The sequence below is a fragment of the Clytia hemisphaerica genome, unplaced genomic scaffold (assembly GCF_902728285.1).
Source record: "Clytia hemisphaerica strain Z4C2 unplaced genomic scaffold, Clytia hemisphaerica genome assembly, whole genome shotgun sequence".
Lineage (NCBI taxonomy): Eukaryota > Metazoa > Cnidaria > Hydrozoa > Leptothecata > Clytiidae > Clytia > Clytia hemisphaerica.
This window is the reverse complement of record NW_027103573.1, coordinates 1,149,956-1,176,633: the sequence shown is the minus strand read 5'-3', so window position 1 is coordinate 1,176,633 and position 26,678 is coordinate 1,149,956. Positions and strand designations below refer to the sequence as shown.

Genomic DNA, 26,678 nt, shown 5'->3' with positions numbered 1-26,678 from the left:
AAGTAAGGTAAAAATAGGCTAAAATCAGGCTATTTAGAGCAAAATAAGGGGCCTTGTCTTTGACAGCTGAAAATATTCTTAGAGATTAATAAACGGGGGGGGGTCCTAATAAGGTCCGGGGGGGCTGGAAAATTTTCGAAAAATTAACAAGCGGGGGGGCCGTTTATTTGGAACCGAAGAGTAATTATCGTCAAATTAACTAATTAATAAATCGATAAACTTTAATGTATTGCGGAGTTATCTTTAATTATCTTCCAGTCAACGCTTAGCTTTCCCAATTACGCAAAAATAACCAAAAGTTCTATCAGCATCCTATATTTGGTTGATGGTGACGATTACTGCATAATCCGATGTTAAGTGGGGAGGATATGTACCAGGATCCTGGACACCGAAATACCGACAGATTCTCACAAAATCACCGAAATACGACACACTTTTTACAAAATACATTTTTTCATGTTGTTTTTTTCTTCAGAACTCTAATATGAGATAAGAGGATAAGAGGGGTTTCTGAGAAATAGCCCTTGCTCTAGCACCATTTATCCGACGTTTTAAGCAAAATTACCGTATCACCGATTGAAAATCGAAACATTTTCCGTCACCGAAAAGCATCTCAATCGCCAAAATACCGATACATTTTTTGTTGATTATCGAAATACCGACGCGAAAAAGGTCAATACCGACACACTGACAAACCCGTACTTAATTAATGGCCGCATTCAGCACGCCGTCACGACGAATTTACTTAGTAATTCAAAAGCGAAGAGAAACAATAACTTAAACTGTTTGATTCAAGAAGATATGTGCTTTTTTTCAGGAAGCCTTTAAGTTATTTTACTTGCCAATTTAAAAGTGATACTTATTGTAAACATCATACCGGGTGGTCCAAGAAAAGTGTCCATAAGATTCAAATTTTGACGTAGAGCGCTCTAATTATGCTACTGACTTGAAATTTGGTACAAACAATCTTTCACATACTTCTAAACACCTCTCAAAATTTCATTTTCAGTAATTGAGTAAACAATTTTTCGAAAAGTTATGAACTTTTAAATCGCCTTGTTCAAACATTGATGTCAAAACTGATCAACTTAGTTTTTGTCTCACGCTCTCTTTTGGTCTGCGGTGATTTTGTCCTCCTCTTTCGCAATGCGATGACCTCAAAGTAATTTTTGAAGTCATTACATTGCAATGCACAAAAAACGAACCGGTTAAATTTATAGATAATTCAGAGCACTTGTGAAAACTGAAGATCAAAGAAACTAATGCGATCAATGCTTTGTCGTGCAAAGCCTTCAATTAACGGGGACACTCAAAAAAAGGTGGACACCTCAGATTAGCGGGCAATTCTATTCTTCCCGGCCATTTCCTAGTCAAATCCTACTAAAAAATCTTCCAAAGGCGAACAATCAACTACTCTCGGGTACTTAATAGTCCCCCCCCCCCCGCTAATTAATTTTTCGAAAATTTTCCACCCAGGACATTCTTATTCCAGCCCCCCCCCCGCTTATTAATTTTTGGGAAAATGTTTTTGAAAGTTCCCTTTTTTGTCCTAATTCAGCTGTATTAGCCTCCTTTTCAAAAATTTTCCACCCAGGACATTTTTATTCCAACCCCCCCCGCTTATTAAGTTTTGAGATTTTTTCCAATCCCCCCCGCTTACTCCATCCCCCCCCGGCTATTAGGTACCCGAGAGTAGAGGCGGACCTTCCAATTAGCGGGAAAACTTTTTTGCACGAAATGGCAATAACCCTACTTTTTTCTCTCTAATTTTTTCTTTTTCTTTTTTTTTCTTTATTGAAACATAAACACAGGGTACACTACGAACATATAATACAAAATACTGCTAAACATTAATATAGTCCCTCCCCCGCTAGAAACTTAAGTTATATCGCCAGAGGTAAGATGAAGAAAGGAAAAAGTAAAACAAGGTGTGACGTGGAGCTATGGTTGTAGTAGACTAAAATAACGCACCACTGAACCTTCCAGATTCATGGGCCTCATGGATATATTCAACGATAGAAAGAATTATAGTTTGATTTAAAATTAAAGTCAAGCTTTCATCACCGTATAATAGAAACCGACAAAAATAAGAAGGGTTTAGTGGGAGGAAAATAATACCTAAGTCTTGTAGTTTGTCGAATAGAGATTGGGAATATATAGAGCAGTGCAGAAAAAAGTGCTGAGTATTTTCAACTGAGTTAGTTCGGCAACCACAGAAAGGGTCTAAAGTATCACGAAAACCATGCCTAAATTTGTGCTCGTTGAGATGACTTAACCCTACCCGAAGTCGATTTAGAAAGACTACACTTTGATTGTCAGAAACATCAAAAACACGAGATTGTTTGGGTCTCAAAAATTTTTAAATTGCTTTCTTAAAGGTCTTAATAGAAGGTAGATCTCTTATATTCACGTCCAGGATATTCTACTGTGATATACAGTAAGGAAAAAAAGTATTACGAAAACGCTCAGTTCGTATATTGAGAGGATAAATAGGATTTCTCTTGTTCTTATGTTAACTGGCTTTGTAAGCCTTGCTGGCAGATAGTTACGTAAGTAAGACGGAGCTTGGTTATTCATGATTTTATAGAAAAATATCATTCTCCTGGCAAAGCGTCTGTCAGCAAGGCTTTCAAGGCCAAGTTCAGAGTATATTCTCTCCTGAGACGTTCCACGAAAGCAACCTGTGATAGCTAAGCAGGCATTATATTGAATGGATTCAAGCTTCTGCACAAAAGAGGCATTTCCTGGGCGGTCATATATGATATCACCGTAGTCAAGATGAGGTCCAATGTAAGATTTATAGATGGTAAGAAGAGATCTTCTAGGAACATGTTTGCGAAGTCTGTTAATGAGGCCAATACCTTTATTGGCCTTTTTTATCTTCTCCTCAAGTTGATAATTAAAAGAAAGTTTTGAATCAAAGATAAGACCTAGATGTTTCTGGTGCTCACTGACAGCGATGTTAGTGTTATTGAAGGAGATTACTGGAGCATTAGCAGGAGTGATTCTTCATTTAAAATAGACTTCCACAGCTTGTTTAGAAGGGTCAGGGTTGAAAGACATCTTCCATTGACGAGCCCACTCACTTATCCTGGCAAGATCTCTGTTTAGTACCCCAAAGCTCAAGAGCTGGTCCATCACAAGGGAGAATAAGGAGGTGTCATCAGCAAAGATTTTGAGTTTTGACTCAAGGTTTAATGGGAGATCATTAATGTAAATTAAGAAAAATAAAGGACCAAGAATCGAGCCCTGAGGTACCCCAGCATTGATCCTCTTCCACTCAGACGTTTTCCCATTCAACACAACTCTCTGATGCCTATCATCAAGGAAGTTACGTATTAAGGAAAACAGAGGTCCGGTTACCCCATAAGATTTGAGTTTGAAAATCAAGCCATCATGCCAAACCCAGTCGAATGCCTTTGAAATATCTAAAAAACACACCCCTGATATCTAAAGAAGGGTTCGCGTCAAACCCTGTAAAAATATCATGCGTTATGGACAACAACTGAGAAATACAAGAGTCACCCTCCCGAAATCCAGACTGACATGGAGAAAATAGATTATTTGTTTCAAAATATCTGTAAAGTGCATCATAGATACACTTTTCAAATATATTTCCAAACACTGGAAGAAGAGAAACTGGTCTGTAATTTTTAGCTATGCTCCTGTCTCCCTTTTTATAGACAGGAACCACGTTGCCTTTCTTCCACTGTGATGGGAAAATGCCAGAATTGATGGAAAGATTGAATATACTAAACAAAGGTTTTACTAGAGAATCACCACAGATCCTGATCATACGAGTAGAAACATTATCCCACCCATGGGCCTTGTTTACGTTCAAAGAATTAATAATTGACGCGATTTTTTCTTCGTCAAATTCAAGATTATTTAGCCTGGAGTCAGTGAAAAATTTTTCAGGTGGCAGCTAGATGGGGCCCCGTCTACTCACGATATTTTCTGAACTCGATAGTAGACGGGTAGTTTTGGACAAAAATTTCTACAATTTTTTGTAGAAACGCTTCTGACTGGCCGATTATGTCTATTTTTCTCCCAAAAAATTTATGCAACAAAATTCTGATTGGCCAGTTTTCAAACGGTTTTTTTCTGGTGGCAAATTCAAAATCTCCAATTCTACCATACTAATTTTTATCTCATGTGAGCTTTGTGAAATGGAGTAAAAATTTGTATGGGTCCAGACTAGGTGGCAGCACGCTGCCAGTTTCGATCAAAGAACATTGGTTTGCAAAAAAAGAGTTAAAAATATCGGCCTTCTCAGAAACATCGCTCACAACCGCAAGGACGTTTCTTTCGTCGCGAATGGGTGGAATTTTAGGGTTTTTTCGTATGCTCAGGAACTGCTTAAGGGTAGACCAGTATTTCTTACTTCCGATGTTTGGATTATTTAAAGAATTTCCAAGACGAGAAAAATAGATGTCCTTGGCCGTATTAATGGCTAATCTGCACTCGACTCGCACTCTCTAATTTGCGGACATCGACGGTCAAACTGGTCACAGACCTTAAAAAGATTTGAAGATAAAAATGAAGTTTCTATATCCTAAAAAGATATATTTCTTGAACACTTCAAAGTTTCATTCTAGACAAAATGCTTATAGTCGTTTAGACTCCCTTTATCCAGGCGGTGAATTTACTCACGTCATAAAAATAATAAATTACAGGGACCTCAAGACTACTATCATTCATAAAAACTAAATTGTTGCATTTGAATCAATCATTCTCTTGCTCTTCCATATCCTAGTGTCTCCAGAAAGGCACTTCGGACCAAAATTTTCCATACTTAACCACTAAGCAGTACCTTATACCAAAATTAAAGCACAGAATTGAGAAGTTTCTAAATTAAAGGAGGATACTTTCGATTAGTGGACACTAACCCTACATGACTGATGGAGGTTCCCCTGGAGTCTTCTGATTTCAAAATTGTGATTCTTTTTGAGAGTTTTGTATCGAAAATTACAGCCCCTAAACGTTGGTCTACTGAAGTGAAAAAGAGGCACAAGCCAGGGTTTTCGATTCCAATAAGCTAAACTCTTTTATTAAACATGGGACCATTCAAAAAGTACGTACGCTCAAAATCGGTGAAAATTGACCACCCCCTCCCCCTCCCCCTTGTACGCTCTCGTACGCTTTGGCATTACCCCCCCCCTTTCGCGTATGTACGCTTTTGAAATGACCCCCCCCCCCTCAAAAAAACTTTACATCGTATTAAAGAGTCTATACAAAGCTAAATTGGGGGATTTTGAGAAAAATTTAAATAATTTCAACTTCTGTTTGTCTTTGTTGATGATATAATCAGAAGATCTAACCAAACTTTGACTGAAATTTCGTTGTATTGAAAAATGTCAAAGCGTACGTACCTTTCTACCTGACCTCCCCCTCCCCCTCGTACGCTTTTGGTAGTACCCTTCCCCTCCCCCTCAGAGCGTACGTACTTTTTGAATGGTTCATTCTACGGGAAAAATATCTTTAAAAGTAATACACTCATCGAGTTAAGAGCCCGAAGCACAGGAAAAAATCTTTAAATCCCAGGTCTGGGAAATGGCCATTTTCGGGGTGGGATTTTTTTTAGCCCTGAGATTTTTTAAAGATTACATATGTCGATTAAATTTCGGGGGTGATTTTGGCCATTTTACAACCCTGGGAAAATTTTTATGAAAAATTTCCCACCCCGAAAATGGGCATTTCCCAGGCCTGGGATTTCTCAGGGAGTAAAATGGTCATTTTCGGGGTGGGATTTATTTTTCATAAAATCAGAGATTTGAAAACCCACCCCGAAAATGGGCATTTCCCAGGCCTGGGATTTCTCGGGGTGTAAAATGGTCATTTTCGGGGTGGGATTTATTTTTCAAAAAAATCAGAGATTTGAAAACCCACCCCGAAAATGGGCATTTCCCAGGCCTGAGATTTCTCGGGGTGTAAAACTTCCATTTTCGGGGTGGCTTTTCAAATATTTAATTTCACCCCGAAAATGGCAATTTTACATCCCGAGAAATCCCAGGCCTGGGAAATGCCCATTTTCGGGGTGGGTTTTCAAATCTCTGATTTTATGAAAAATAAATCCCTACCCGAAAATGACCATTTTACACCCCGAGAAATCCCAGGCCTGGGAAATGCCCATTTTCGGGGTGGGTTTTCAAATCTCTGATTTTATGAAAAATAAATCCCTACCCGAAAATGACCATTTTACACCCCGAGAAATCCCAGGCCTGGGAAATGCCCATTTTCAGGATGGGTTTTCAAATCTCTGATTTTTTGAAAAATGAATCCCACATCGAAAATGACCATTTTACACCCCGAAAAAACTTGAATTGCGTTTAATAAAATGTTATAAATGTATTTGATCATTTTGTGAGCCAATCTCGATAGTTCCCATTCGTTCTGTCATGTAGTTGCGCTACTTTGAGAATCCCGGCACTTTTGTCACATCAGTGGAGCTGCACCTGAGAGCCAATTTAATGACCTCAAACCCGTCTCACCGATCCACTGAGCCCATGCGACGTAAGTCCATTGCGAACGAATGAGGCCGCCCTTGCGGGACTCCTCACCTTTAGCTTTGTGTTACACACTGACCGAATACAATTGTGTAAAGTTTTGGTTTAGATACAATCGGAACACTTTTGATAAATAGCCACTTGTGGTTTAGACAAGAAAGTTTTGCGCATGTGTAACTCATATTCTTTTCGTCAGTTTCTATTATATTTCTCTTTTTGAATTCTTTTTTCATGCGTGAGTAATTTTTTAACAAACTCTTTCGTAAAATTGTGTATTGAAAATAATCTTTTGTTTACTAATGTAATGAATGATGTTTAAGTCTAACTTTATTTTCTAACGCTGAAGAGAGAATCATTAACCGTGGAAAAAATGGCAGAACATGTTGGTCGCCAGCTGGTTGAAAATAAGATGGTGGTGGTCACCAGAATACCAATTGAAGAAAATGATGATGTTATTATAATAGCTAAATAACTAAAAATTTTATATTTTATTTTTTTTATATTTTATTGCGTCTTTTTCATGCATCAAATTCTCAAGATGAAAGTCTCCACGTATTAACAAGATAACTTAGTGAAGAGCCGCCCATTGTTTGTAGAGATTTAATTAAACAACGATCTCTTTGGTTTTCATGTCACATTTTAGGTGAAATTTTAATAGAAATATTATTTTCATTTTTAACAGGTTTAAACTTCATTGTAAAAGTATTTTTATCTTATTTTATTATTTTATTATTTGACATTTAAAATTTTTAAAGATAAAAACGTGGCACATTTTGTTGGCATATTTTTTTTGAAAACTTCATGTGATGTACTATATTATTTTCATTTTTAACAGGTTTAAACTTCATTGTAAAAGTATTTTTATCTTATTTTATTATTTGACATTTAAAATTTTTAAAGAGAAAAACGAGGCATATTTTGTTGGCATATTTTATTTGAAAACTTGAAAAATTATTCATGTGATGTATATTATTTTTATTTTTAACAAGTTCAAACACCATTGTAAATTATTTGACATTTTGAAATTTTTAAAGAGAAAAATCGAGGCATATTTTATTGTTGGCATATTTTATTCGAAAACTTAAAAACTGTATTATTTTAGTCATTATTTATTTCATCTACAAAAATATATTTTATATAACGTATAACAATCAAAATTAGTTAAAACTTTGTTTTAAAACCTGAAATATGAAACTCAGGCCATGAAAAGAACCTCCAAAACTGTAATTTACCACTCCGAAATTTTGATTTTACACCCTGAAATTCGGCCAAACCCAGGCCTGGGAAATCGCCATTTTCCATCCCGAAATTTGGAAAATCCAGGCCTCGGAAATTGCCATTTAACACCCCGAAATTTGGAAAATCCACGGCTCGGAAATCGGCTTTTTACACCCCAAAATTTGGAAAATCCAGGCCACGAAAATCGTCATTTTACACCCCGAAATTTGGAAAATCCAGGCCTGGGAAATCGTCATTTTACACCCCGAAATTTGGAAAAACCAGGCCTGGGAAATCGTCATTTTACACCCCGAAATTTGGAAAACCCAGGCCTGGGAAATAGCCATTTACCAGGCATGTAGTTGTTTCACTTTTCCAGGGCAAATCCCAACCCCGAAAATGGCCATTTCCCACCCCGAAAATGGCCATTTCCCAGGCCTGGGATTTTAAGATTTTTTCCTGTGAAGAGCTAGAGTTGAATCATTGACCTTTCTCAAGAAAAAAAAATGAGGCCTTAAGATTTACGCTGCATTGAATGACGGATTGAATTTAACACTTTTTTTTGCGCACGCTGGCAGGACTTATTTTAAATCGGGCGTTAGTTGCGAAAATCACGAGGATTGTGTGTTCTTTTTGGATGGGCTTCATTTGGTTTCATTAACACCCTCGGGGTTTTAAACCCAATGGTAATATCTCAATGAAAAGGTGAAAAGGTAATTTTGTGGTTGAAATTTGGTAGAAATTTGAAAAAGGACATGTAGTTTTTGTCACATATTATAACCTAAGGATGTTGGATATGACTGTTTTCTTCGAATCACGGGGTCAACAACGCGTATTGCATGCTTATACACATGCTTAAAGTTTCAAAATAAAGAATATGTTTCCCACTGGGGAATTTGTTTTTTATCGCCATTTGAAATTCAATGCTAAAAATTGCACTCCAAAACTATCCCCAATGGATATTTGCCACCGCAACGAGCGCAGAGAGTGAGGAGGCACTCATAGCTTCACGCATAGATATTGGACTTTAATCTCGATTTCTTGCGTTTGTGCTGAAGAGTTCCTCTAAAGAAGTAAGCTCACTGGGAGGACGATTGCGAAAGGGAGGACAGTTACGAAAGGGAGGGCGGTTGCGAAAGGGAGGGCGGTTACGAAAGGGAGGGAATAAGGCTTTCAGTAATCGAAACACATTTTGTTGTAGATTTGGTTGAAGGTAATACAGTCAAATTTCGCTAATTCGGACCTTCGTTGGACTGTGAATTGCAGGAAGATTTGAATTTTAGCAAGCATTTTATAGGATTTCTCTCCGGTAACAAGAATGTGTTGAAATTATGCAAATGTCGGTTACAGTTGAAAGAAGTTCGTAATAACGAGAGCCTACTATAGTGCCTATGGAGGTACCAGGTTTTCTCCGCCCGACTTTCCACCCTCGGACCCTTAGCATGACTAAAATGGAGGATTAAAGAAAAGAAAATTTTTGAATTATATACGACACTTATTGTGACTAAAAATTACTATTTTTCTGGTCCTTATTATAGGACACCTTATTAGTGGGACTAGAATTTGATTTTCTGATATTCCAACACTTACAGGAACTTCCAGGGTGCCAAAAAGGCACCCTTAATGGCGGCACATACCCGTCTGCCGCATGTTTTTAATGAATACTTCATATTCAAACTTGGTACAAAACGAATGCAACGTTTTACATACATACTTTGTCAATTTACGTTTCATTTTTCCCATTGTTGCATTTTTCATGAGTAGAAAAACACTTTTTTTCGTTGCAGACACAGCTCTGTGTTATTTCAATAGACTTTCTGACGTTTATAATCAATGCGGTCATTACTTATGCATCATCACTGTTGAGTTCCATACATGATTTTTCTTAGGTGGGAAAAATTTAGTAACCCCCTGTAATATTTGTCTAACGGTATTGATAACCACCTTGCTCTTTTTCAAAATGGAATATTTTCTTTGCAGTTCTTTAACGTTAAACGTACCAGTGGATACCCCTTAAAACCCACAATAAAAAGTGGTACCCTCTATCTCATTGTTTAGTTGGAGTGTAAGGCTGAAACTTTTTGTGTTGAATATACGCTGTGTATGGTTTATTTCCATAGCAGTGATGTTTTGTAGAAAACAGTTTTCAGTTTTTCACGAGGAAGTGAAAAAGTGCAGTTTTAGCTATTTACCCCTTAAAACCTACAAAATGGTTTTTCTCGAATAACTTTTTGCAAAAAAGTTCTTTTGACCTCAAATTTTGAACAGTGATTCACTGTAAAGTCACTAATGTTATGAATATACCATTAGTACCTAAATGATCTCAAAAATATGTGTTAAAATCAAAATACCCCTTAAAACCTACAAAAATAAGGCTAAAAACCACAAAGTCCGACCCTTGCTAACGGGATACTCAAGCTGATGGATACAAATTTGGTGTTGCTTCGTGATTCAATGGTTCAAAGACTTGCTAGAAATTCATTCCCACAACAATATTTTCATTTTTCAGGATTTCATGCCCATAATGCAATTGTGTGTGGTTTTTTCGTCAAAAACGGCTACGAAAGGCCAAAACCTTCATTCGCTTCATTTTTGACCTATGGTTCTAATGTTTTTCTAAATCTCCATCAAATTTGTGACATTTTGGTATGCAACATGACCAGGTTTTGAGAAAGTCGATTTTCAGATTTTATTGATCATCACCATAAAAGTGCTTTAAAGTAGAATTTTAAGGGCCTGTCATTTTCGTTGGGGTCTATTCACGAAGATGAAAATGATTTTTTCATACCTACCATAAGTATAGGTATCTAAAAAGTTTAGGTTTTATGACCTTAAATTCAATTGTGTAATTTCTAGGTCCAAAAAACCTGATTTTTTGAAGGGATTTTTGATAAAATTTTGAATAACTTCGAATTTTAAGATACTTTAGCATCTTTAAAATCCTTAAAATTTGGTATTTTATGATAGAACATTTATAAGAGGTTGTAAAAAAGTGAAACATACCACATAAAATTAAATCTGGTAGTTATGAAAGCCAAAAATGCAACATTGTGGGTTTTAAGGGGTATGTGGTTTTAAGGGGTATCCACTGGTACCACTTTCTTATCTAAACTTGGAACATTTACAGTACAGACACTAACTCTCCCTAATTCAACCCTGTATCATTCAATCTTATTCGAAGAAAAGTCTTAGCCCCTTGATGATTAGAGAGAGATACAACTGCACATACTTTTTAATACAGGTTTTTTATATAAGAACACAATATATAAGAACATGAGGCTTAGATGGTCAAAATGTTAAGAACAAGCTAAGAATATTTTAAGGCTTTGGGGACTCTAAAACACCCAATCTCTTAGGAAAATGGACAAAGTTGCTCAAAAAGTGGTGAAAATAAGAACATGTTAAGAACATTTTTAGGCTTAAAACTCAAAAAGTTAAGAACATTTGAAGGCTTCAAAAATTTTGGATGTTCTTATCAAAAAAACTTGAAACGTGTACTTGATGAAAAACTGAAGTCGAGGAAATATCGTTGATTTTACTTTTTGTTCGTTATTTTGAAACTTGCTTCTCATCATTTATCTACTTTTTAGAAGATTATGTGAACTTCAGAATTTATGATTTAAAACGGTAAAATGGTGAGCATAAGGTGTCAAAAAAAAAGCAAAGTCTACGTTCATTTTTATCGATCAACCTTTCCTTGTTTCTCATCAAGAATTAATGTCTTTCAATCTATTGAAAGCTATTGACCATACAAAAATCTTCGTTGAAAGGGGGTATTCAACACCCTACAGCTCTGACAGTCTGGAAACTTACCATTTGTTGAAAGAAAATTGATTCATTTTTGCAGAAGTTTTTGTAATTCGAACCTTAATATATGAAGAGGAGATGTCACAGGACAAAGGATGGTAAGACTGATGAGTCAGTAGAAAGTATTTAGGTTTGCGTAGGTCTTTGTTTTCTTGGAAATGATTTTAGCTGAAAGACATCCTGAAAGTAGTTAGTAGGGTAACGGGTGCAACAGTAATCATGTGATCCTTAAGGCTTGGAGACACGAGAAGTTTTTTTCGCGTTGGTGCAATGCAACTAGACTATGCTATAGTCTAAGACGAATCACTATCTAAGAAAAAAGCCCAAAGCTGAAGAAAATTCGTAAACGGGTTTTTTTGCCGAAAAGAGTTTACAGTCGTTTCTTCGAAACTCTACCGCCGATTTTTTTCCGTATACCGCCATAACGCCATCCGCCATATTTTCCCGCCTTTACTATAACATCGTCTACAATGCAACATGCTCTATCCCACCAACACAAGAGAAAAAGTCCGTGTCTCATGGTTTTAGCTGAAAGACATCCTGAAAGTGGTTAATAGGGTAACGGGCGCAATAGTTGAGTAACATCATCATGTGACCCTTAAGGCTTGGAGACACGAGAAGTTTCTTTCGCGTTGGTGCAATGCAACATGCTCTATCCCACCAACACAAGAGAAAAAGCCCGTGTCTCATGGTTTCTTTTTTTGCCCCTGGGACAAAAGTGAGAGAAGCGAGAAAGGTTGGTGGGATGGAGCATGTTGCATTGCACCAACTCGAAAGAAGCTTCTTGTGTCCCCAAGCCTTTAAAGGTTTTATGGCCCCAAACTAAGCTAGAACAGAGATTCTTGTGGCATCAATATCATATTTTTTGTCTTCAATCTACAGGCTGCTTCACATAATTTTCTATCGATGAAACTGTGATCTCTCCTATCAAATAGAGAATAGATTTTAGCGAAAAAAATATCCTTTAATGACAAAAAATGGTCACAAAATGGCCATTAGAAGATTCGAAAATGACCTCTCCTTATTCATTTGATAGATTTTGTATCCTTATCTAGTTTGGAGAGACCTTTTGAAGGCCGAATAATGGACCGTAAGTTCTGCGCATGCTCAGCACCTATTATACCCCCCCCCCTTCTTCTAACCGCCGTGCTTAAAGGCAAGAGCTCTATTAACAGAGGTTTACTCAAACATTTTGCACACGAGTTTTTTTCTTTTGCACTCTTCTTTTCAAAACAAGAAGTAATAATTCATTTAACTCACAGCTACTTAGCGAGATGATTTCTACAAGCGATTTCTCTAAAATTGGCATCAATTTTTTGCAAGCCTCCCTTAAATCTGTGGAAAATCTTTAATTTGATTCATTGGAAATAAATTGCCCGAACAATTTCATGTCTTTAATAATATAACGTCAAAGTAAAGCAGATTTTGTATTTTTTGCAAACGGTTCAAAACTTTGGAGGAGAAAATCTTTGACACACTGTTACTCATTGATACTTGGGAAGTAGGTCTCAAAAATAAACTTGACCACAAAAATCAACATACAAAAACAAATTTAGACCATACATACCTGTCACCTATTGCTGAAACCTTTCTATCACGTTTGGAGAATCATGACGTCATATTTGGGATTCTGAGAATCATATAGTCCAAGATTGATTTATCAATGAGGACCCCCCCCCTAGAGGACCTTCAATTCATGCATTCACGCAATGTTTTATCACGCATTCACACAAGTGAGAAAGTACATTCACACATTCACGCAAACCACTGCGCCGTCAATGCTTCTTACGAAAACGTGGGTACCATATTTTAGATTTCCATAAATCTAGAACGCAAGCGTACTAAAAGTAAAACTTGCCAGTCGTTGCGTTTTTAATCCCTCTTAAAGTTTGCGCTATCACTGATCGATTTTTTTGTATAGTAAAACATCAATAGATTTCTTTCGAATTACATAATTCTTTCCAATAGTATTAAAAATTGTCCCTCTAAAAGTCTGGAAACAAGATGATTCATACCAAATTTTCGTAGTAATAACCTTTGAGTACGTAGGGGATAATGGGGCCAATGTATTTTCCGGCCTTTAAGAGTTCTTTTTCACCTTTGAGATTGCGCTAAGAGTTGAAAAAAAAATCTTATCTAAGTCCATCTCAAGGTTTACAAGGAGGAAAAAGGCATTCGCCCTTCAATTGGAAAACAGTAGTCAACCCGGATTAATATACAACGAATAGAAAAAAAGAAAGTTTTATTTCTTAAGTAGAAACGTGATTCAACCGCATACTTCAATATCTCAAACCATTCAAAACATTAAACACTGTGAAAAGTTAAGCTTCCCTTCAAATGGAAACACAGTCCCGTGTGATAAGTGCAAAAATCACGATGTAATGGTTACGATTGCGTCCACCCTTCACGGAAAAAACAACATTGGAACAACGGGCATTCCCCGATAGACTTTTTCATCACCAACTCAGAATCAAGATCAATAGATAATTCGTTCGCCTTTTTAAAAATGAAAATTAGTGAAGTTTCTTATCATTCAAATCCGTCACTCACAATTTTGGATCGAATTTCGAAAATTTTGACGCCGGGTGACGGCTGACGAAAATTTTTTAATGCTGTGTGACACACTCCGTCAAAAAGGTTGTTACCCTTTGGGCTGATTTACCGATTCTATAGAGTCAAAAAAAGTCATTTGAGTGTTTTAGCTGCAATAACATTTGTCTCGTGTGCCGAACACATGCAGCTATTCCAAGCTTTTTCCTTTCACTTTGTTTCGAGAGTATTCCTTCCGTATGCCATTGGTCTTATGGTTGTGATGAGTCGGGTGCAGAAGATAAGGCCATGCTTAACATCTGATGTTAAGTATCTCTGCCATCAATCCCATCAATAGACTATTCATCTAACGTTTCCAGACAATCTAAAAAGAACGACAAATAATTATTATAAAGCCACAAAAAAACGACAAACCCTAACCCTGACCCAAACTATCAAAGAACGACATATTACCACCCCTACATACTCATTACTTTTTGTACTTTACGCTATTTAACAACGGAGAAGTTTAAAGAATAACAAGAAAGCCTAAGCGGCGTAAAGGCCCAGCAGTGTTGGCAGTGTCAACATATTTTTTTGTTGCAGAGTTGCAATACAAATTTACAGGAGTAAATCTTTTCGACCAGTTGCGTTTTAAAGGCCCATACCGTTGCGCGCTTTGCCAATAAACTACGCATGCGTATAAGTCTCTATTTGGGTGAGCTAGAAACATTATATGAACTAACTCTCAAGATTCAGTACTCAAATTTGGGTAAAAATTTCACATATTTCACAAACTCTACAAAAAGTATTTCTCTGGGCTGGGGATTACTCGCATCTATTGTTTCTCAGATGAATCGTCAGAAATATAATGAGAAAACAAAGATTTGACTGTTTTCGTTACAGTTGTGCTAGTCCCGTGTGCAGAACACATAGTTCAAACGTTTTCTTTAGCTCTGTTTTGAGAGATGTCCTTCCGTATGCCATTGGTCTCTTCTCAGCAACAGTGATATTTTTTGCACTCATCTCATCTTGGAATGTTTATTTAGTATCATCAATGACAGGCTGAAGTATATAGCACTCCACTTGGAACTGAAGTTTGAATGAAAAGGTTAAGCGAAAGCAAAACTGGTTCCTTTGATAATTGGATAGAGGTGGAGCAGTTTGTTTGCGAAGATTTATTTAAAGACAACAATTTTCGATTGATTGACCATTCGTAGGCTAAAGTTTTTGTGTTTTAATTCAAAATGCCGAAGGAAATCAAGATGATGATTCAATCTTTCCGAGCTTGAAAGCTCCGAACACTTATGCTTTTGCGCTGTAGTTTAGTGTGACAGGTATCAGGTGTCTTTGTTTTAGAGCACGTGCAATTTTTTTAACTGATCAAGTTCTCTTTTTCCCTGAGTCGAAAAAAATGAATTGTCAGGAGATCTTTCTAAAAACCCAATGGGCGAATGCTAGGCTATCATGGTGCACAGTAAAATACGTTGGCATATTTTTTAATCTACGTTTTCGTTAAAGTCACACAGACCACGAGGGAAGAACGCTTTGGTGCTAACTTTGCAAGTGCTTCAGGCCCGGATTTTTCCTTTCGCTTGAATATTGACAAGTTCCGTTACTTTTTGTGTTGAATCTTTAATGTTCTCCTTTTTGAAATGGTACTTTTGGTCGCAGGTCATATAGAAATATGAAATAGGACCTTTAGAAGATGAATACACTATGGCACTTCCCTTAGCTTTTTAAAGGGTTGTCCGGGAGAACTGGACCTTCGATTGATAATACAGTACATTTAACGTAAGCACTTCCTGGTGAGACACGACCGCTTGAGGATTCTTGTCTCCAAAACTTTATACAAAGAGGAATGTTTGTAAAAGTTATTTATTTACGCCTGTCGGTGGTGTGTCGAAGGCTTGATTTCAATTTTATATTTGCCTGTCCTATTTCTTGTTTTATTTAGGCTACTTGTATCTTTAGATGATCAGTTTGAAATTAGAATTACGCATTTCATCTTTTATCGTGGATTTTTTAAATTTCACCAAGTAACTTAAACAAAACTGAAGGGGAAATAACGTTTCTTACTTCAGCTTTCGTTTCAGGCCATACAGTGTTTGTACTGTAGTATGTCATGCAAAAAAGTCCGTAGAATTTATTGACCATATTTTGGAAAGGAGACTCGTCTACTTTTGACAGTTTCCCTTTTGACAACATTCAGGTTGTCATTTATCTAACCTCCGTTTTTCACCACAAATATTTTGTTCGGCTTTTCTTTCGCTTTTGGTTTTTTTGACAAGCAAAACATCCTGAAGGTTTTCGAGCTTTGTGTTTGAGTAAATCCTGTGTGCAAAGATCATTGACTTCTAAGCCTGAAGGGCTAGATTCGAGAGTCCTAGGAGGGAAATGTAGCCTACACAAACGCCGGATTGAAAGTAAAATCGATAGCTAGATTTAAAATAATGCATTCCTCAAAAACAAAAGAGCCACTAGATACAATCCGTCGTCATGATTGCGATGCATTTTAGGCGCGTTCTGGATGGGCAATAAGTGGCTTCACTTTTTCTTGCCTGGGAAAGATTAGAGAGCTCTAGCTTTTTAGTCCAAAATTTGCCTCACAGTTCAGACCCGTCATGTATACATCAGATTATCGTAAAAACACCGGACGAGTTTCCTATGTAAGTTCTTCTGGAAAGTGCGTCTTCATTGTGTCTCATTGATTTATATTTTTTGGGGAAATTTGGTTCGTACACCGACATTGATTTTATCTCACGTGGAGGCTTTTCAAAGAAGAATTTGATTAAAGGAAAAATCATTTGAAAAGAAAGACAAAAAGACAAGCTATGTTATTTTTACTCTATCAGAAAAATATTTATAACTCGCAAAGTATTGTTACATTCAGTGTTGGTCAGCGGGTGGGAGTGTACCGTCATTCAAACTTTTCGAACTTTTTGCAGGTAACGTGTGCACAAAGTTTTAAATACGCAATTGTTGGCAAGGGCAACAATGAATGTTGATACAAAATAATAGAAAACCGATGCAAATAGATTAATTCATTAATATTTGATGAAAACAACAATTTTTGATTTGTCGCGGTAAAATCTAATTAATGAGTGCACGGGATATCTTAGACTCGATTTGAAGGATTTGGGATTTTTTCGGAAATTCTATTTGGTTGCATTTTTTTCACAAATAGTTTACTATTGTTGTTGTTTTTGACCGTCTTGGTCGGAACGATAGTATCAGTAAACTACAAACAGATTACTTTCATTCCGAACCATTGAGTTTCAAGCCCGAAGGGCTAGAGGTCAATCTCTTACCTTTCTCAGGCAAGAAAAATAGAAGCCTTAAAATATGCGCCGTATTTTTGATGACGGATTGAATCTAGCAATTCCTTTGTTTTCGAGTGATATATTTTTCGAAATTAAGCGGTAAATTATAGTTTCAATCTGTCATTTGTGTAAAAACCAGGCGAGTCGCTCAAGGCCGCGCAACTTTGGTAGGATTTGTTGGCTTCAAATCCTACCAAAGAGATTGACCTCTAGCCCTTCGGGCTTGAAACTCAATGTTCCGAACTCTCCGATTACTATTTTGATAGAATAAGATACGAGATCGTCTCTGACCTTTACAGGTCAAAACTACTAAATTTCTAGATACCCAGACAATCACAAGACCAGTTAGAATTATAGCTTCTAAATACGTGATTTATCATCTGGCAGTGTTAAATGGGTTTGTTTGTCTATTATGCTTTTTAAGTTCGATGACTGGCCCATCCTTTTGACGTTTTAGTTGACGATGTGTCAATTTGACTTTTCACTTTTCTTTTCATCAATGTTATTTTTACACTATCGATTTGGCAATTATTCTTTCATCACATCGTTTAAAAGTTGGAATTTAATATCAAATTTGTTATTTGATCTGTTTCTGGAATGGATGAAGGCTTGGACCATAAACACGAGCTTGGTTTAAACCATCAAGATGGTCAAGGCAATTGTCTTGGACTTTGTAGTCAGGGGCCGCAGCAGCGGGGGGGGGGCACCCGGGCCTTGGTCCGACCACGTTTTTTCAAAGCAAAAGGAAAATTTACTGATTCAGTTAAGTTTTGCGTAAAAACCTTGAAAAAGACCTGTTTTAAGCAGTCCAGAAGGGCTAATTTTCAAAGATTTCTCCCGCCGGCGCCAACCATGGTGACACCTCCTTAGACACTAAACCATGGCCCTACCACTTTCAAAGTGGAGCCGCGGCCCATGTTATTTGCATTATTTGGTAAAAATAATCGTATTATAATTGTGTTCTTATTGTTCTTGAAAACTCTGATATAAATTGGTGCCAGTTACCCTTGGTTCCAAATAATGAAATTCTCAGTGAAAGAAAGAAAGCCAGGAATCGGTAACCCATAACTACCGTAACAACCCGTGCGGTTGCCACTGTTGTAAAGATTTATCTATCCGGTATTAACCTATTTCAAAGGGATTCATTTGAAATCAAGTTTGATGCAACGAAAGGTGCTCTATAGGAGTTAAGAAGCGATACGTGAAATCTGTATTATGTTATATTAGATATAACTAGGCTTACATAGACGAACGACTTTTATGAACTTAATTTGGTGTTTTACTCGATAAATTAGCTTTCTTCATGCAAGAATACCCTTGCGATTACCCATACGCCCCTGTCTCAAAAACCCCGGTGGAACTTTTTCCTCAATGGAGATAAAAATTCCTATTGAAATCCCAATGGGTATAGAAATTCTATTGTTCAAAGGTTAAAAATTAAGTGGGATGATTTTGGAGTGCAACTTTTAAACATTTAATTTCGAGTGGGGATGAAAAATAAGTCAATTTCCCACTGGGGCTAAAACTCCATGGTATTTTCTTACCGAGGACGAAATTTTCGCCAAATTTTCCAGTGGGGCTTGGGTCCCAGCGGGTCTGTGACACAGAGTACCCATTGGCTTAACTTAAAATGTACTCAGAGTACCTTAAATGACCTCACAGTATTCTAAAAACAAGTCGAAATTCTAATATTTTGCACCCGGGATTTTTTTACCAAAGGTTTCTTCATAGTCTGAGTAAAAAATAATTTTCCTTAATTACCTTCAATTTTTGCACGCGCTCCTATCAGAAGCAGCCGACCAATCAAGAGGCAGTATGTAGACTATAAACAGGTTAAATCCATTTATCCAATTACGGATACTAATATTTTAGGTTTGTGGGACGAGTGCAGAAACATAGACAGCCTGCCATTTTGATCCATCACCCAGCCGGCACACAAGATTGTTTCAACGTTCATTTAACATGATATGGACGTTGTGAACGTTAGATAAACGTCGAAACAACGTTGTGTGAAGAGTATAGGGGTTTTTGTCTTTCGTGCCCGTCCTAAACATTAAGAAATCCAGGAGAAATTCTAAAAATCTTAAGATATATTAATGAGAGATGCAATCCCGTAAAGTTATTTCCTTGTGTCTGAAACAATCAATACGATGAAGTGTTTTCACAGATTAGATAGCTCCTTATTTAGTCATTGAAGCACTCTTTAATTGTGTGTTGTCTAAAATATAATTGGCAGGCACTCTAGTTTGAAGTATGTGTTTGTTTTTTTAATGAAATTCGATCGTACCCCCTGATGGGAGATTATTTTTCTTTCACAAATTACGTATTCTTTTCTGTTTCCAGGAGGTTAAAGATATATTAATGGTGTGACTTAAAGACGCTATAAAGACCCAGTGCTCATCGAAGAAAGGACTTAACTCAAACTGCAGACCAAACTTGAGACTGAAGAAAAACCAAAGCAACAGAGAAGATTCATTGCAATTTCATCTTTAAAAGATTTGGTACGAAAGACAATTTGACCGAAAACAAGAAATTCTCAGACATAATGGGTTGCATGAAGTTAGGTCGAAACCCGACCTTTTATTCCATGATGTTCCTAACAACGTCATTCTTTTTCGTCGAAATCATCGTCGGTTATATGACGAATTCCATGGCACTTGTCGCCGACTCCTTCCATATGTTGTCTGATATCATTTCACTTTTTGTTGGCTTCTTTGCGATGAGGGTAAGTGTTCTTACTTGTCTAGGCCAGAACCGGCCGAACCGGGTAGGCTGAAAGACTTCTTCGCTATTTCATAGCTAAATTTAACTCATTTTTGCGTTCACCCTGGCATTTCTACAATCCAACTTACAAAGACAAATAAAGTTTTAAACTCGAAAATCTTTTGTTTGATAACGTGTTTATATTATACGAATCTTTCACTTTTTATAAAAAAATCGAACCGCATTAAGTGTGCATCAATCTTTGTTTTGCTTGCCAAGAAAATTGATTTTGAAATCCAATACACCAGTTATTTTCGAGATTTGCATAGCTCCACCTCTTTTGCTTTTTTCAGTATTCGAAAATGACAAAAGGAGATGTCTTCACTTCCAATACATTCGGATGGGCGCGGGCAGAAGTTTTGGGCGCTTTGGTGAACAGTGTGTTTCTGGTGGCGCTTTGTTTTTCCATTTTGGTGGAGGCGTTTAAGCGGTTGGTGGAACCAGAAGGTTTGAATGATCCTGATTTGATTTTGATCGTTGGAGGAACAGGATTACTGATCAATGTCATTGGGATGTTTCTCTTCCATGGTGAGTTGTCTTTTCCGTATTCCTTTAACAAGACTCTAGTTGAACAAAACACCCAACATAATCGGCCTTTTTACGGCGGCTCTAATTTAGCGCCAGCCCTTTTACTCCGGCCCTTTTTACGGCAAAATATATTTTTTTTCCATTTCAGCCTGGCCCTAATTTACTTCCGATCCCTTACCCCGGTCCTTATCACGCCAGAAACAAAAATTCAAGGGCTGGCGTAAAAAAAGCCGAATGATCACTAGTCCAGATATGTTCCGTTACCCATGAATGTCGAAACAACGTCTGCCTGGCATTCTTTTAACGTTAGATGAATAACGTAGAAACAACCTTTATGATGTGAAGGAGGTCAGAGACCTGAAATTACTGTGTGCATCGAACACTCTTTGAAAGCCAAAGTCCTTCCACCGGAAGTGTCTATGGTGTAGATTAAGTAGAGCAGATGCTCGCTCAGTAAAGAATCTCTCAGCTGTTACAAGCCGAGTTTCGTACAACATTTTGCTTACACATCATTTCACAATCTTGTTTAGTTTAACGACTGTGATCTCCAAAAGGTTCTTATTCATTCTCATACCTTTCTTTTATTCGGCACGTTAGGTCACGGTTCAGCACATGGTCACAGTCACGGTGGAGGTGGCCACGGACATTCACATGGTCACTCTCACCAAGAAGAAATCGCTCACGATGACGTCACTGAATTCCAGACACCTAAGGACAAACATACTAACTTAAAATCGATCAAAGGAACCACTGTTGGGATACACAACATGTCTTTTGATGCTGATGAGACCATCACACCGCGCGAGAATCACGAATTCGTCATCGCGGTTGATTTCCAAGATGGAAACGTTGAGGAGCAAACAGGTAATTGGGAAAAATCTTTCCTTACTGTATTTTAGAAATTCGAATATTACACCCAGTCGCATGAGATGCCTTGGAGTTTTTACAAGATACTTCACTAATTGGTCATTTAAAGTGATAGAGATGACGCGTTCTTTAGAAAAGTAATAAGATTCTTTTATTACATCTTAACGACCAACCAAATCAAATAAGAGCTTGTAAAAACTCCAGCTTGTCCCAGTCGCAAACACTTATTATTTATAAGAACTACATAAATTGGCGACTCGCCAACAAAAGTGGAACCATATTTTGACATAATTAATGTTTCAGAGAACGTGCTGCCAAAGTAAACAGAAAGATACGTGTGTTTGCGTAGTGGTTGAAACAAAAAGTTTGCATGTTGAGATTATTCCGTATTTTTCGACAACAAACATATTATCACAACTGTTTTTAAGAAACATTCAAGAAATATCCTTATCCCTTGTCAATCATCTTTTAGAAATGTCAATTTCTTTCGGCTGTCGAAAGTTTTCTTCAAAGTCTAATTTACTAAAAAATTTACACGCTGAAAAGATTGATCTTAATGAAAGAAAGCTTTGCTTCAACAAAAGCTGAGAAAGTTGCATGTGACTCCTTTGAAAAGTCATTATTCAACAGTTCACCAACGCACTGATTAAATTATGCTCTCCAGTTATTTACTGATCCCCGCTTTCGGGTGATTCATCATTGACTACTTAACCATGTCTGCATAAAAGAGAAAGTGAATTCCCTTCCCTTTAGCCCTTTCTCAGACCATGTTTAAACAAAAAGCCTCTGTCGAGAAAAGAGAGTCCGGTTCTTTCAGAATCAACTTTACATTCAACCCATCTTTTTTCCACCTTCATTTAGACAAAGAATGTAAAAAGTCGAAGAAGTCAAAAGCACCCCAATCTTCACAACAGATGAACATGAGGGGTGTCTATCTTCACATCCTGGGTGACGCCCTGGGATCGGTGATCGTCATCATTGCAGCCCTTATCATCAAATATTTTGAAGGGAGGTGGACCCTTTACGTTGACCCTGGTATGAGGTTAGTAGAACGCTGTTCATTTCTACTTCTTTAAAGTCAATGTAGTTTTTACAGATATTTTTTCACTTGAACGTGGCTGGAGGAAAGAAGAAATTTTGGCAGTATCTTTAGTCATATTTTTGCGGCCAACCCAAATCATATTTCGCGTACTACCAGGTTGAAACTGATCTAATGTTTTATCTCATTAGGTAACACTTGTATCGAATATTCTGTCAAGCCCGTTTCTGCATCCCTTTCCCTTCCTCATGATACAGGGGTGGACGTCCATTACGCGGTCTTCTCTTAATCACTTTTTTTTCAAATTTCAGTATTATCATGGTTGGTATTATTTTGAAGACCTCAGTACCTCTCTGTAAGTTTCCTTTCGTACACTTTAATAACGAAACCTTGATCATTTACAACGCCCTTGTTGACACCTGAGTGATATACCCTCGGCGTCTTATGTATTTTAGTCAAAATTTAATCGTTTTCACAAATGGAAATAAAATGAACTGAAGTTGAAGAGGCCCCCCCCCCCAGCGGCACCCCTAATCACGCCATCACGCAAAAAAATTTTCTCCATCACGCATCACGAAAATCGCTAAAATTTGTCATCACGCAAATCACGCATCACGCCTCAAATTTTTGCCCTATCACGCATCACGCCAAAATCTTGATCACGCCATCACGCCAAAAAAAATCTCTAATCACGCCATCACGCAAGAAAAAAGTCCCAATCAAGCCATCACGCAAACCGCTGGGGGGGGGCCTCGTTGAACTGAATGAACTGAACATCAATTTATGTTCATGGTAAACCAAGAAAATTACAATTACTGGCTCTATGCTCAGGACCTTCAATGGCAATATTATTTATTTCATTCTAGTGAAAGAATCAAGTACGATTTTGTTGCAACATGTTCCTTCGCACATTCAACTCAAAACATTACAAGAAAAATTACTCGTAACGGTAAGAAAAACTATGAACCTCTCTAAACTTTCTTTTCAACCGTTCCCAATTGTAAGACCCGTCAGTCTTCTTTTCGCGCTCTGCAAAGTAGCTTCTTTTTCGAAAAAGCTGATGTTGAAACAGTTCAATGTTAAGGGATTAAGTACACAATATTTCATAAACTAAAGTCTTCCCTTTCTTTTTACAGTTCCCAGAAATCAGAGCGGTGCACGAATTCCATGTTTGGCAATTGACCGGCAGCCGAATTGTTGCGTCATTACACGTTATGTTTACGTCATCAGATGATTACAACGAACTTTCAACCTCTATGAAAAAATTCTTTCATAAAGAAGGAATTCATTCAACGACAGTACAACCAGAATTCATTGAGGTAAAATATCCACTGACTTTTATATATACCCTGGACAAAGCTTCTCAATCCCAGCCAGCAAAATCTTTGATCGGAGTTTTTTGAAAATTGGTACCCTAATGTCGGCACTACTCGATAGCGGTGTAAATGCATCGAGAGCGCTAGGTCTACTTTTCCTCAAATTCTTTTGATGATATAGCGGCGTTAGACGTTAATTTTTAGCATTGCAATGGCTTCTCCTTGGGTACCAATTTAAAAAAAACTCCAATCAAAGATGGCAGGTATTGCTTGGTCCAGGGTTATATAAAGGTCAGTGAAAATATCATACACTAGCCTCTATTTCATACGTTGATCGATGATTTATCATAGTTAGATAAAAGTGCCCTCGTCGAAATTTTTTTTCTTTTCCTTGTAAACGCAAATCCAATCTTACCTCCGTTCCCAGTGTATTCTTCAACCAGTAATCTTCACCAGAGATGACTCGGTACAAGGAACCTGTTTATTTATTGTCATTTGTAATGTTCAATTTCATTTCATTTCTTTACGGCCTACTTACAGAGTAATATTGTTGTATTTATTGAGAATTATTCTAATTTTTCAGGACGAAGAGCACTTAGGTGACGAGAATATCTGTCTATTAGCTTGTCCAGATGAAGAATGTGCCGAGAAAGTTTGTTGCAAGCCAAAGAAATCAAATTCGACAGCGCCATCAGAGACCGGAAGCATCCGATCTACCGGATCCGGGAGATCGCGGAACAGTGGGGGATGTGCTTCACCTAAAGAAGAGAGCAAATCAAGACCGGGTTCCACGAGGTCTGAGAACAAGAGCGGTCGTAACTCTCCAGATGAAGAAAACGCAAGACCAAGCTCTGCAAATTCTCAAAATAGCTTTTATAAGCAACCAGAAAATGATGACAAAAATACAGACTCAAACTCAGAAAGTCTCGAAGTTGAAAATAATGACACTAGAATCGACATCCAGATTTCACCAAGAAGTCAAACAGCTTCACCAGACATTACAAAATCAAAAAACAGTGAGTTTGAAGAAATTCAAATTGTGGTCGATAATAATTCTGATGAGGAAAGTCATCTGTAGACCAATCATATCGCTGAAAGTCATCTGTAGATCAATCATATCGCAGTTTGGGATGAGCGCTAATTGGAGGATATTTCTTGCGTATTACACACACACGCAAGATATATCGAACAGATCTAAATGCGGATCCAATGTGGTAAAACTGTCCACAACTGAACCGAAAAACAGTTTTCTGCTACTTTATTAAGTAGGACTATATGGGATAGAAGATCATATATCACATTCTTTAGCACAAATAAGAGAAGAGATAAATGAAGAACGCTTAGTAGAAAAAGTCAAAAACATAAGTTTTCTTAGGACTGAAAATTGTTTTAAACCGTGAGGCTTTTCACTGATTAAAGTTTTGTACATATTTTGATTTTTTCATTGTTTTTTTTTATTTGCATGCAGTAAATTATAAATCATACGTTTAAGATAAGAAATTTTATAGAAAAATGTTTACTAACGCGTACTTTGGTTTTATTTCGAGTTAAGAGCACATCTGATGATACTCTGGTGGCTTTATTCCGGTGCAGCCTGCACTATTTCACCCCTAGACTTGTAAACAGTCTGTTATTTACCGCGCGCAACAAAATTTAGGAGTCGGGTACTGGCTAGGTATAATTGAATAACAAAAATAATTTGAGAATATGGTTCTAGATACAGTTTCCCGATTTTACCACTCTAGTAAGATTTTCCGGTGTGATGTTTTTCATTCAACGACTATACTAGTCTACTTCACCCCTACCATACCATGAGTATCGGAACTTGATCAAATTAGAATTGAAATATCCTAACGTTTTCCCATTTCAAGGTTTTAGAAAACCTCGTATTTTCGAACTTGATTTGGAAGTTGTGTTAAATTTCGAGGTTGATTTTTTCTACCTATCATTTTTGATCACATGATCAAATACTTTGCCACACAGTTGTAAATAAAATTGGAAAAAAGTCATCTCATAAAATGAAACTCAAAATTTTGCCCCTCTTTTTCCAGGCCTCTTGACCAGGTAGGTATCCAGGGCATAGTTATTTACTTTACTGTTCCTTAATTCAAGTGATTTTACTGGTTAGTTAATCCTCGTGATGTCTATCATCCATATCTAACCCAATCCCTCAAACTCACTTTTTGATGATTCAGATAGCCCTCGTGATTGTACCAATATCCATTATCTGATATTGCGATGAAGAATTGGCGGCCACACGCTCTCTAAAGGAGTGGATTAATTTCCTGAAACGAAGAATGATAGTCAACCTTTGATGTGCAGTATCCTTTGTCGGGTTCAACGGCCGTTCTTGTAAGGTAACGTAGAAAATATTTAGGTTGGACACAGATATTGTTCCCAAAAGGAGGACTTGGGTTCCGTCTGACGAAATTCAATTATCTAAATGTTCCGCATGTTCAAAGTTTTGTGGACCCCCAAAATTTTCGTCAATCTTTCATGAATAAACCCCTGAGCGAATACCGTGAATAGCACAGGCCAAAATCATATACTGACCTGTGCCAACCAATGGAGATTCTATTCAGCGTGCAATCAACACTGAGAAAAGTAACCATGACGACCATCCAAGATCTTGGATGAAGTTCAAAGTTGATATTTTTATTCCCGTCGTTGAAAACACAACTTAAAAATGTCATCAATACTTTTTGAAAAGAGTCAGTGATAAAGAATCATAACATAAAGATCTGCTTATTATTTCCATTCCATTAAGTAGCATATAATCAAA

General features: G+C 37.2%; 1 protein-coding gene across 1 annotated transcript; it reads left to right on the top strand.

The window, feature by feature from the left end:
• The first annotated feature begins 11,459 nt into the window (after nucleotides 1-11,459).
• On the top strand, nucleotides 11,460-25,419 carry LOC136801191 (uncharacterized). The gene is made up of 9 exons (XM_067057827.1): nucleotides 11,460-11,629; nucleotides 19,727-20,108; nucleotides 20,440-20,674; nucleotides 21,272-21,538; nucleotides 22,403-22,583; nucleotides 22,892-22,935; nucleotides 23,447-23,529; nucleotides 23,717-23,899; nucleotides 24,480-25,419. Exons 2-9 carry the CDS (start codon nucleotides 19,929-19,931, stop codon nucleotides 24,972-24,974), a joined length of 1,668 nt encoding a protein of 555 aa, XP_066913928.1. The 5' UTR covers nucleotides 11,460-11,629; nucleotides 19,727-19,928; the 3' UTR covers nucleotides 24,975-25,419.
• The last annotated feature ends 1,259 nt before the right edge of the window (nucleotides 25,420-26,678 follow it).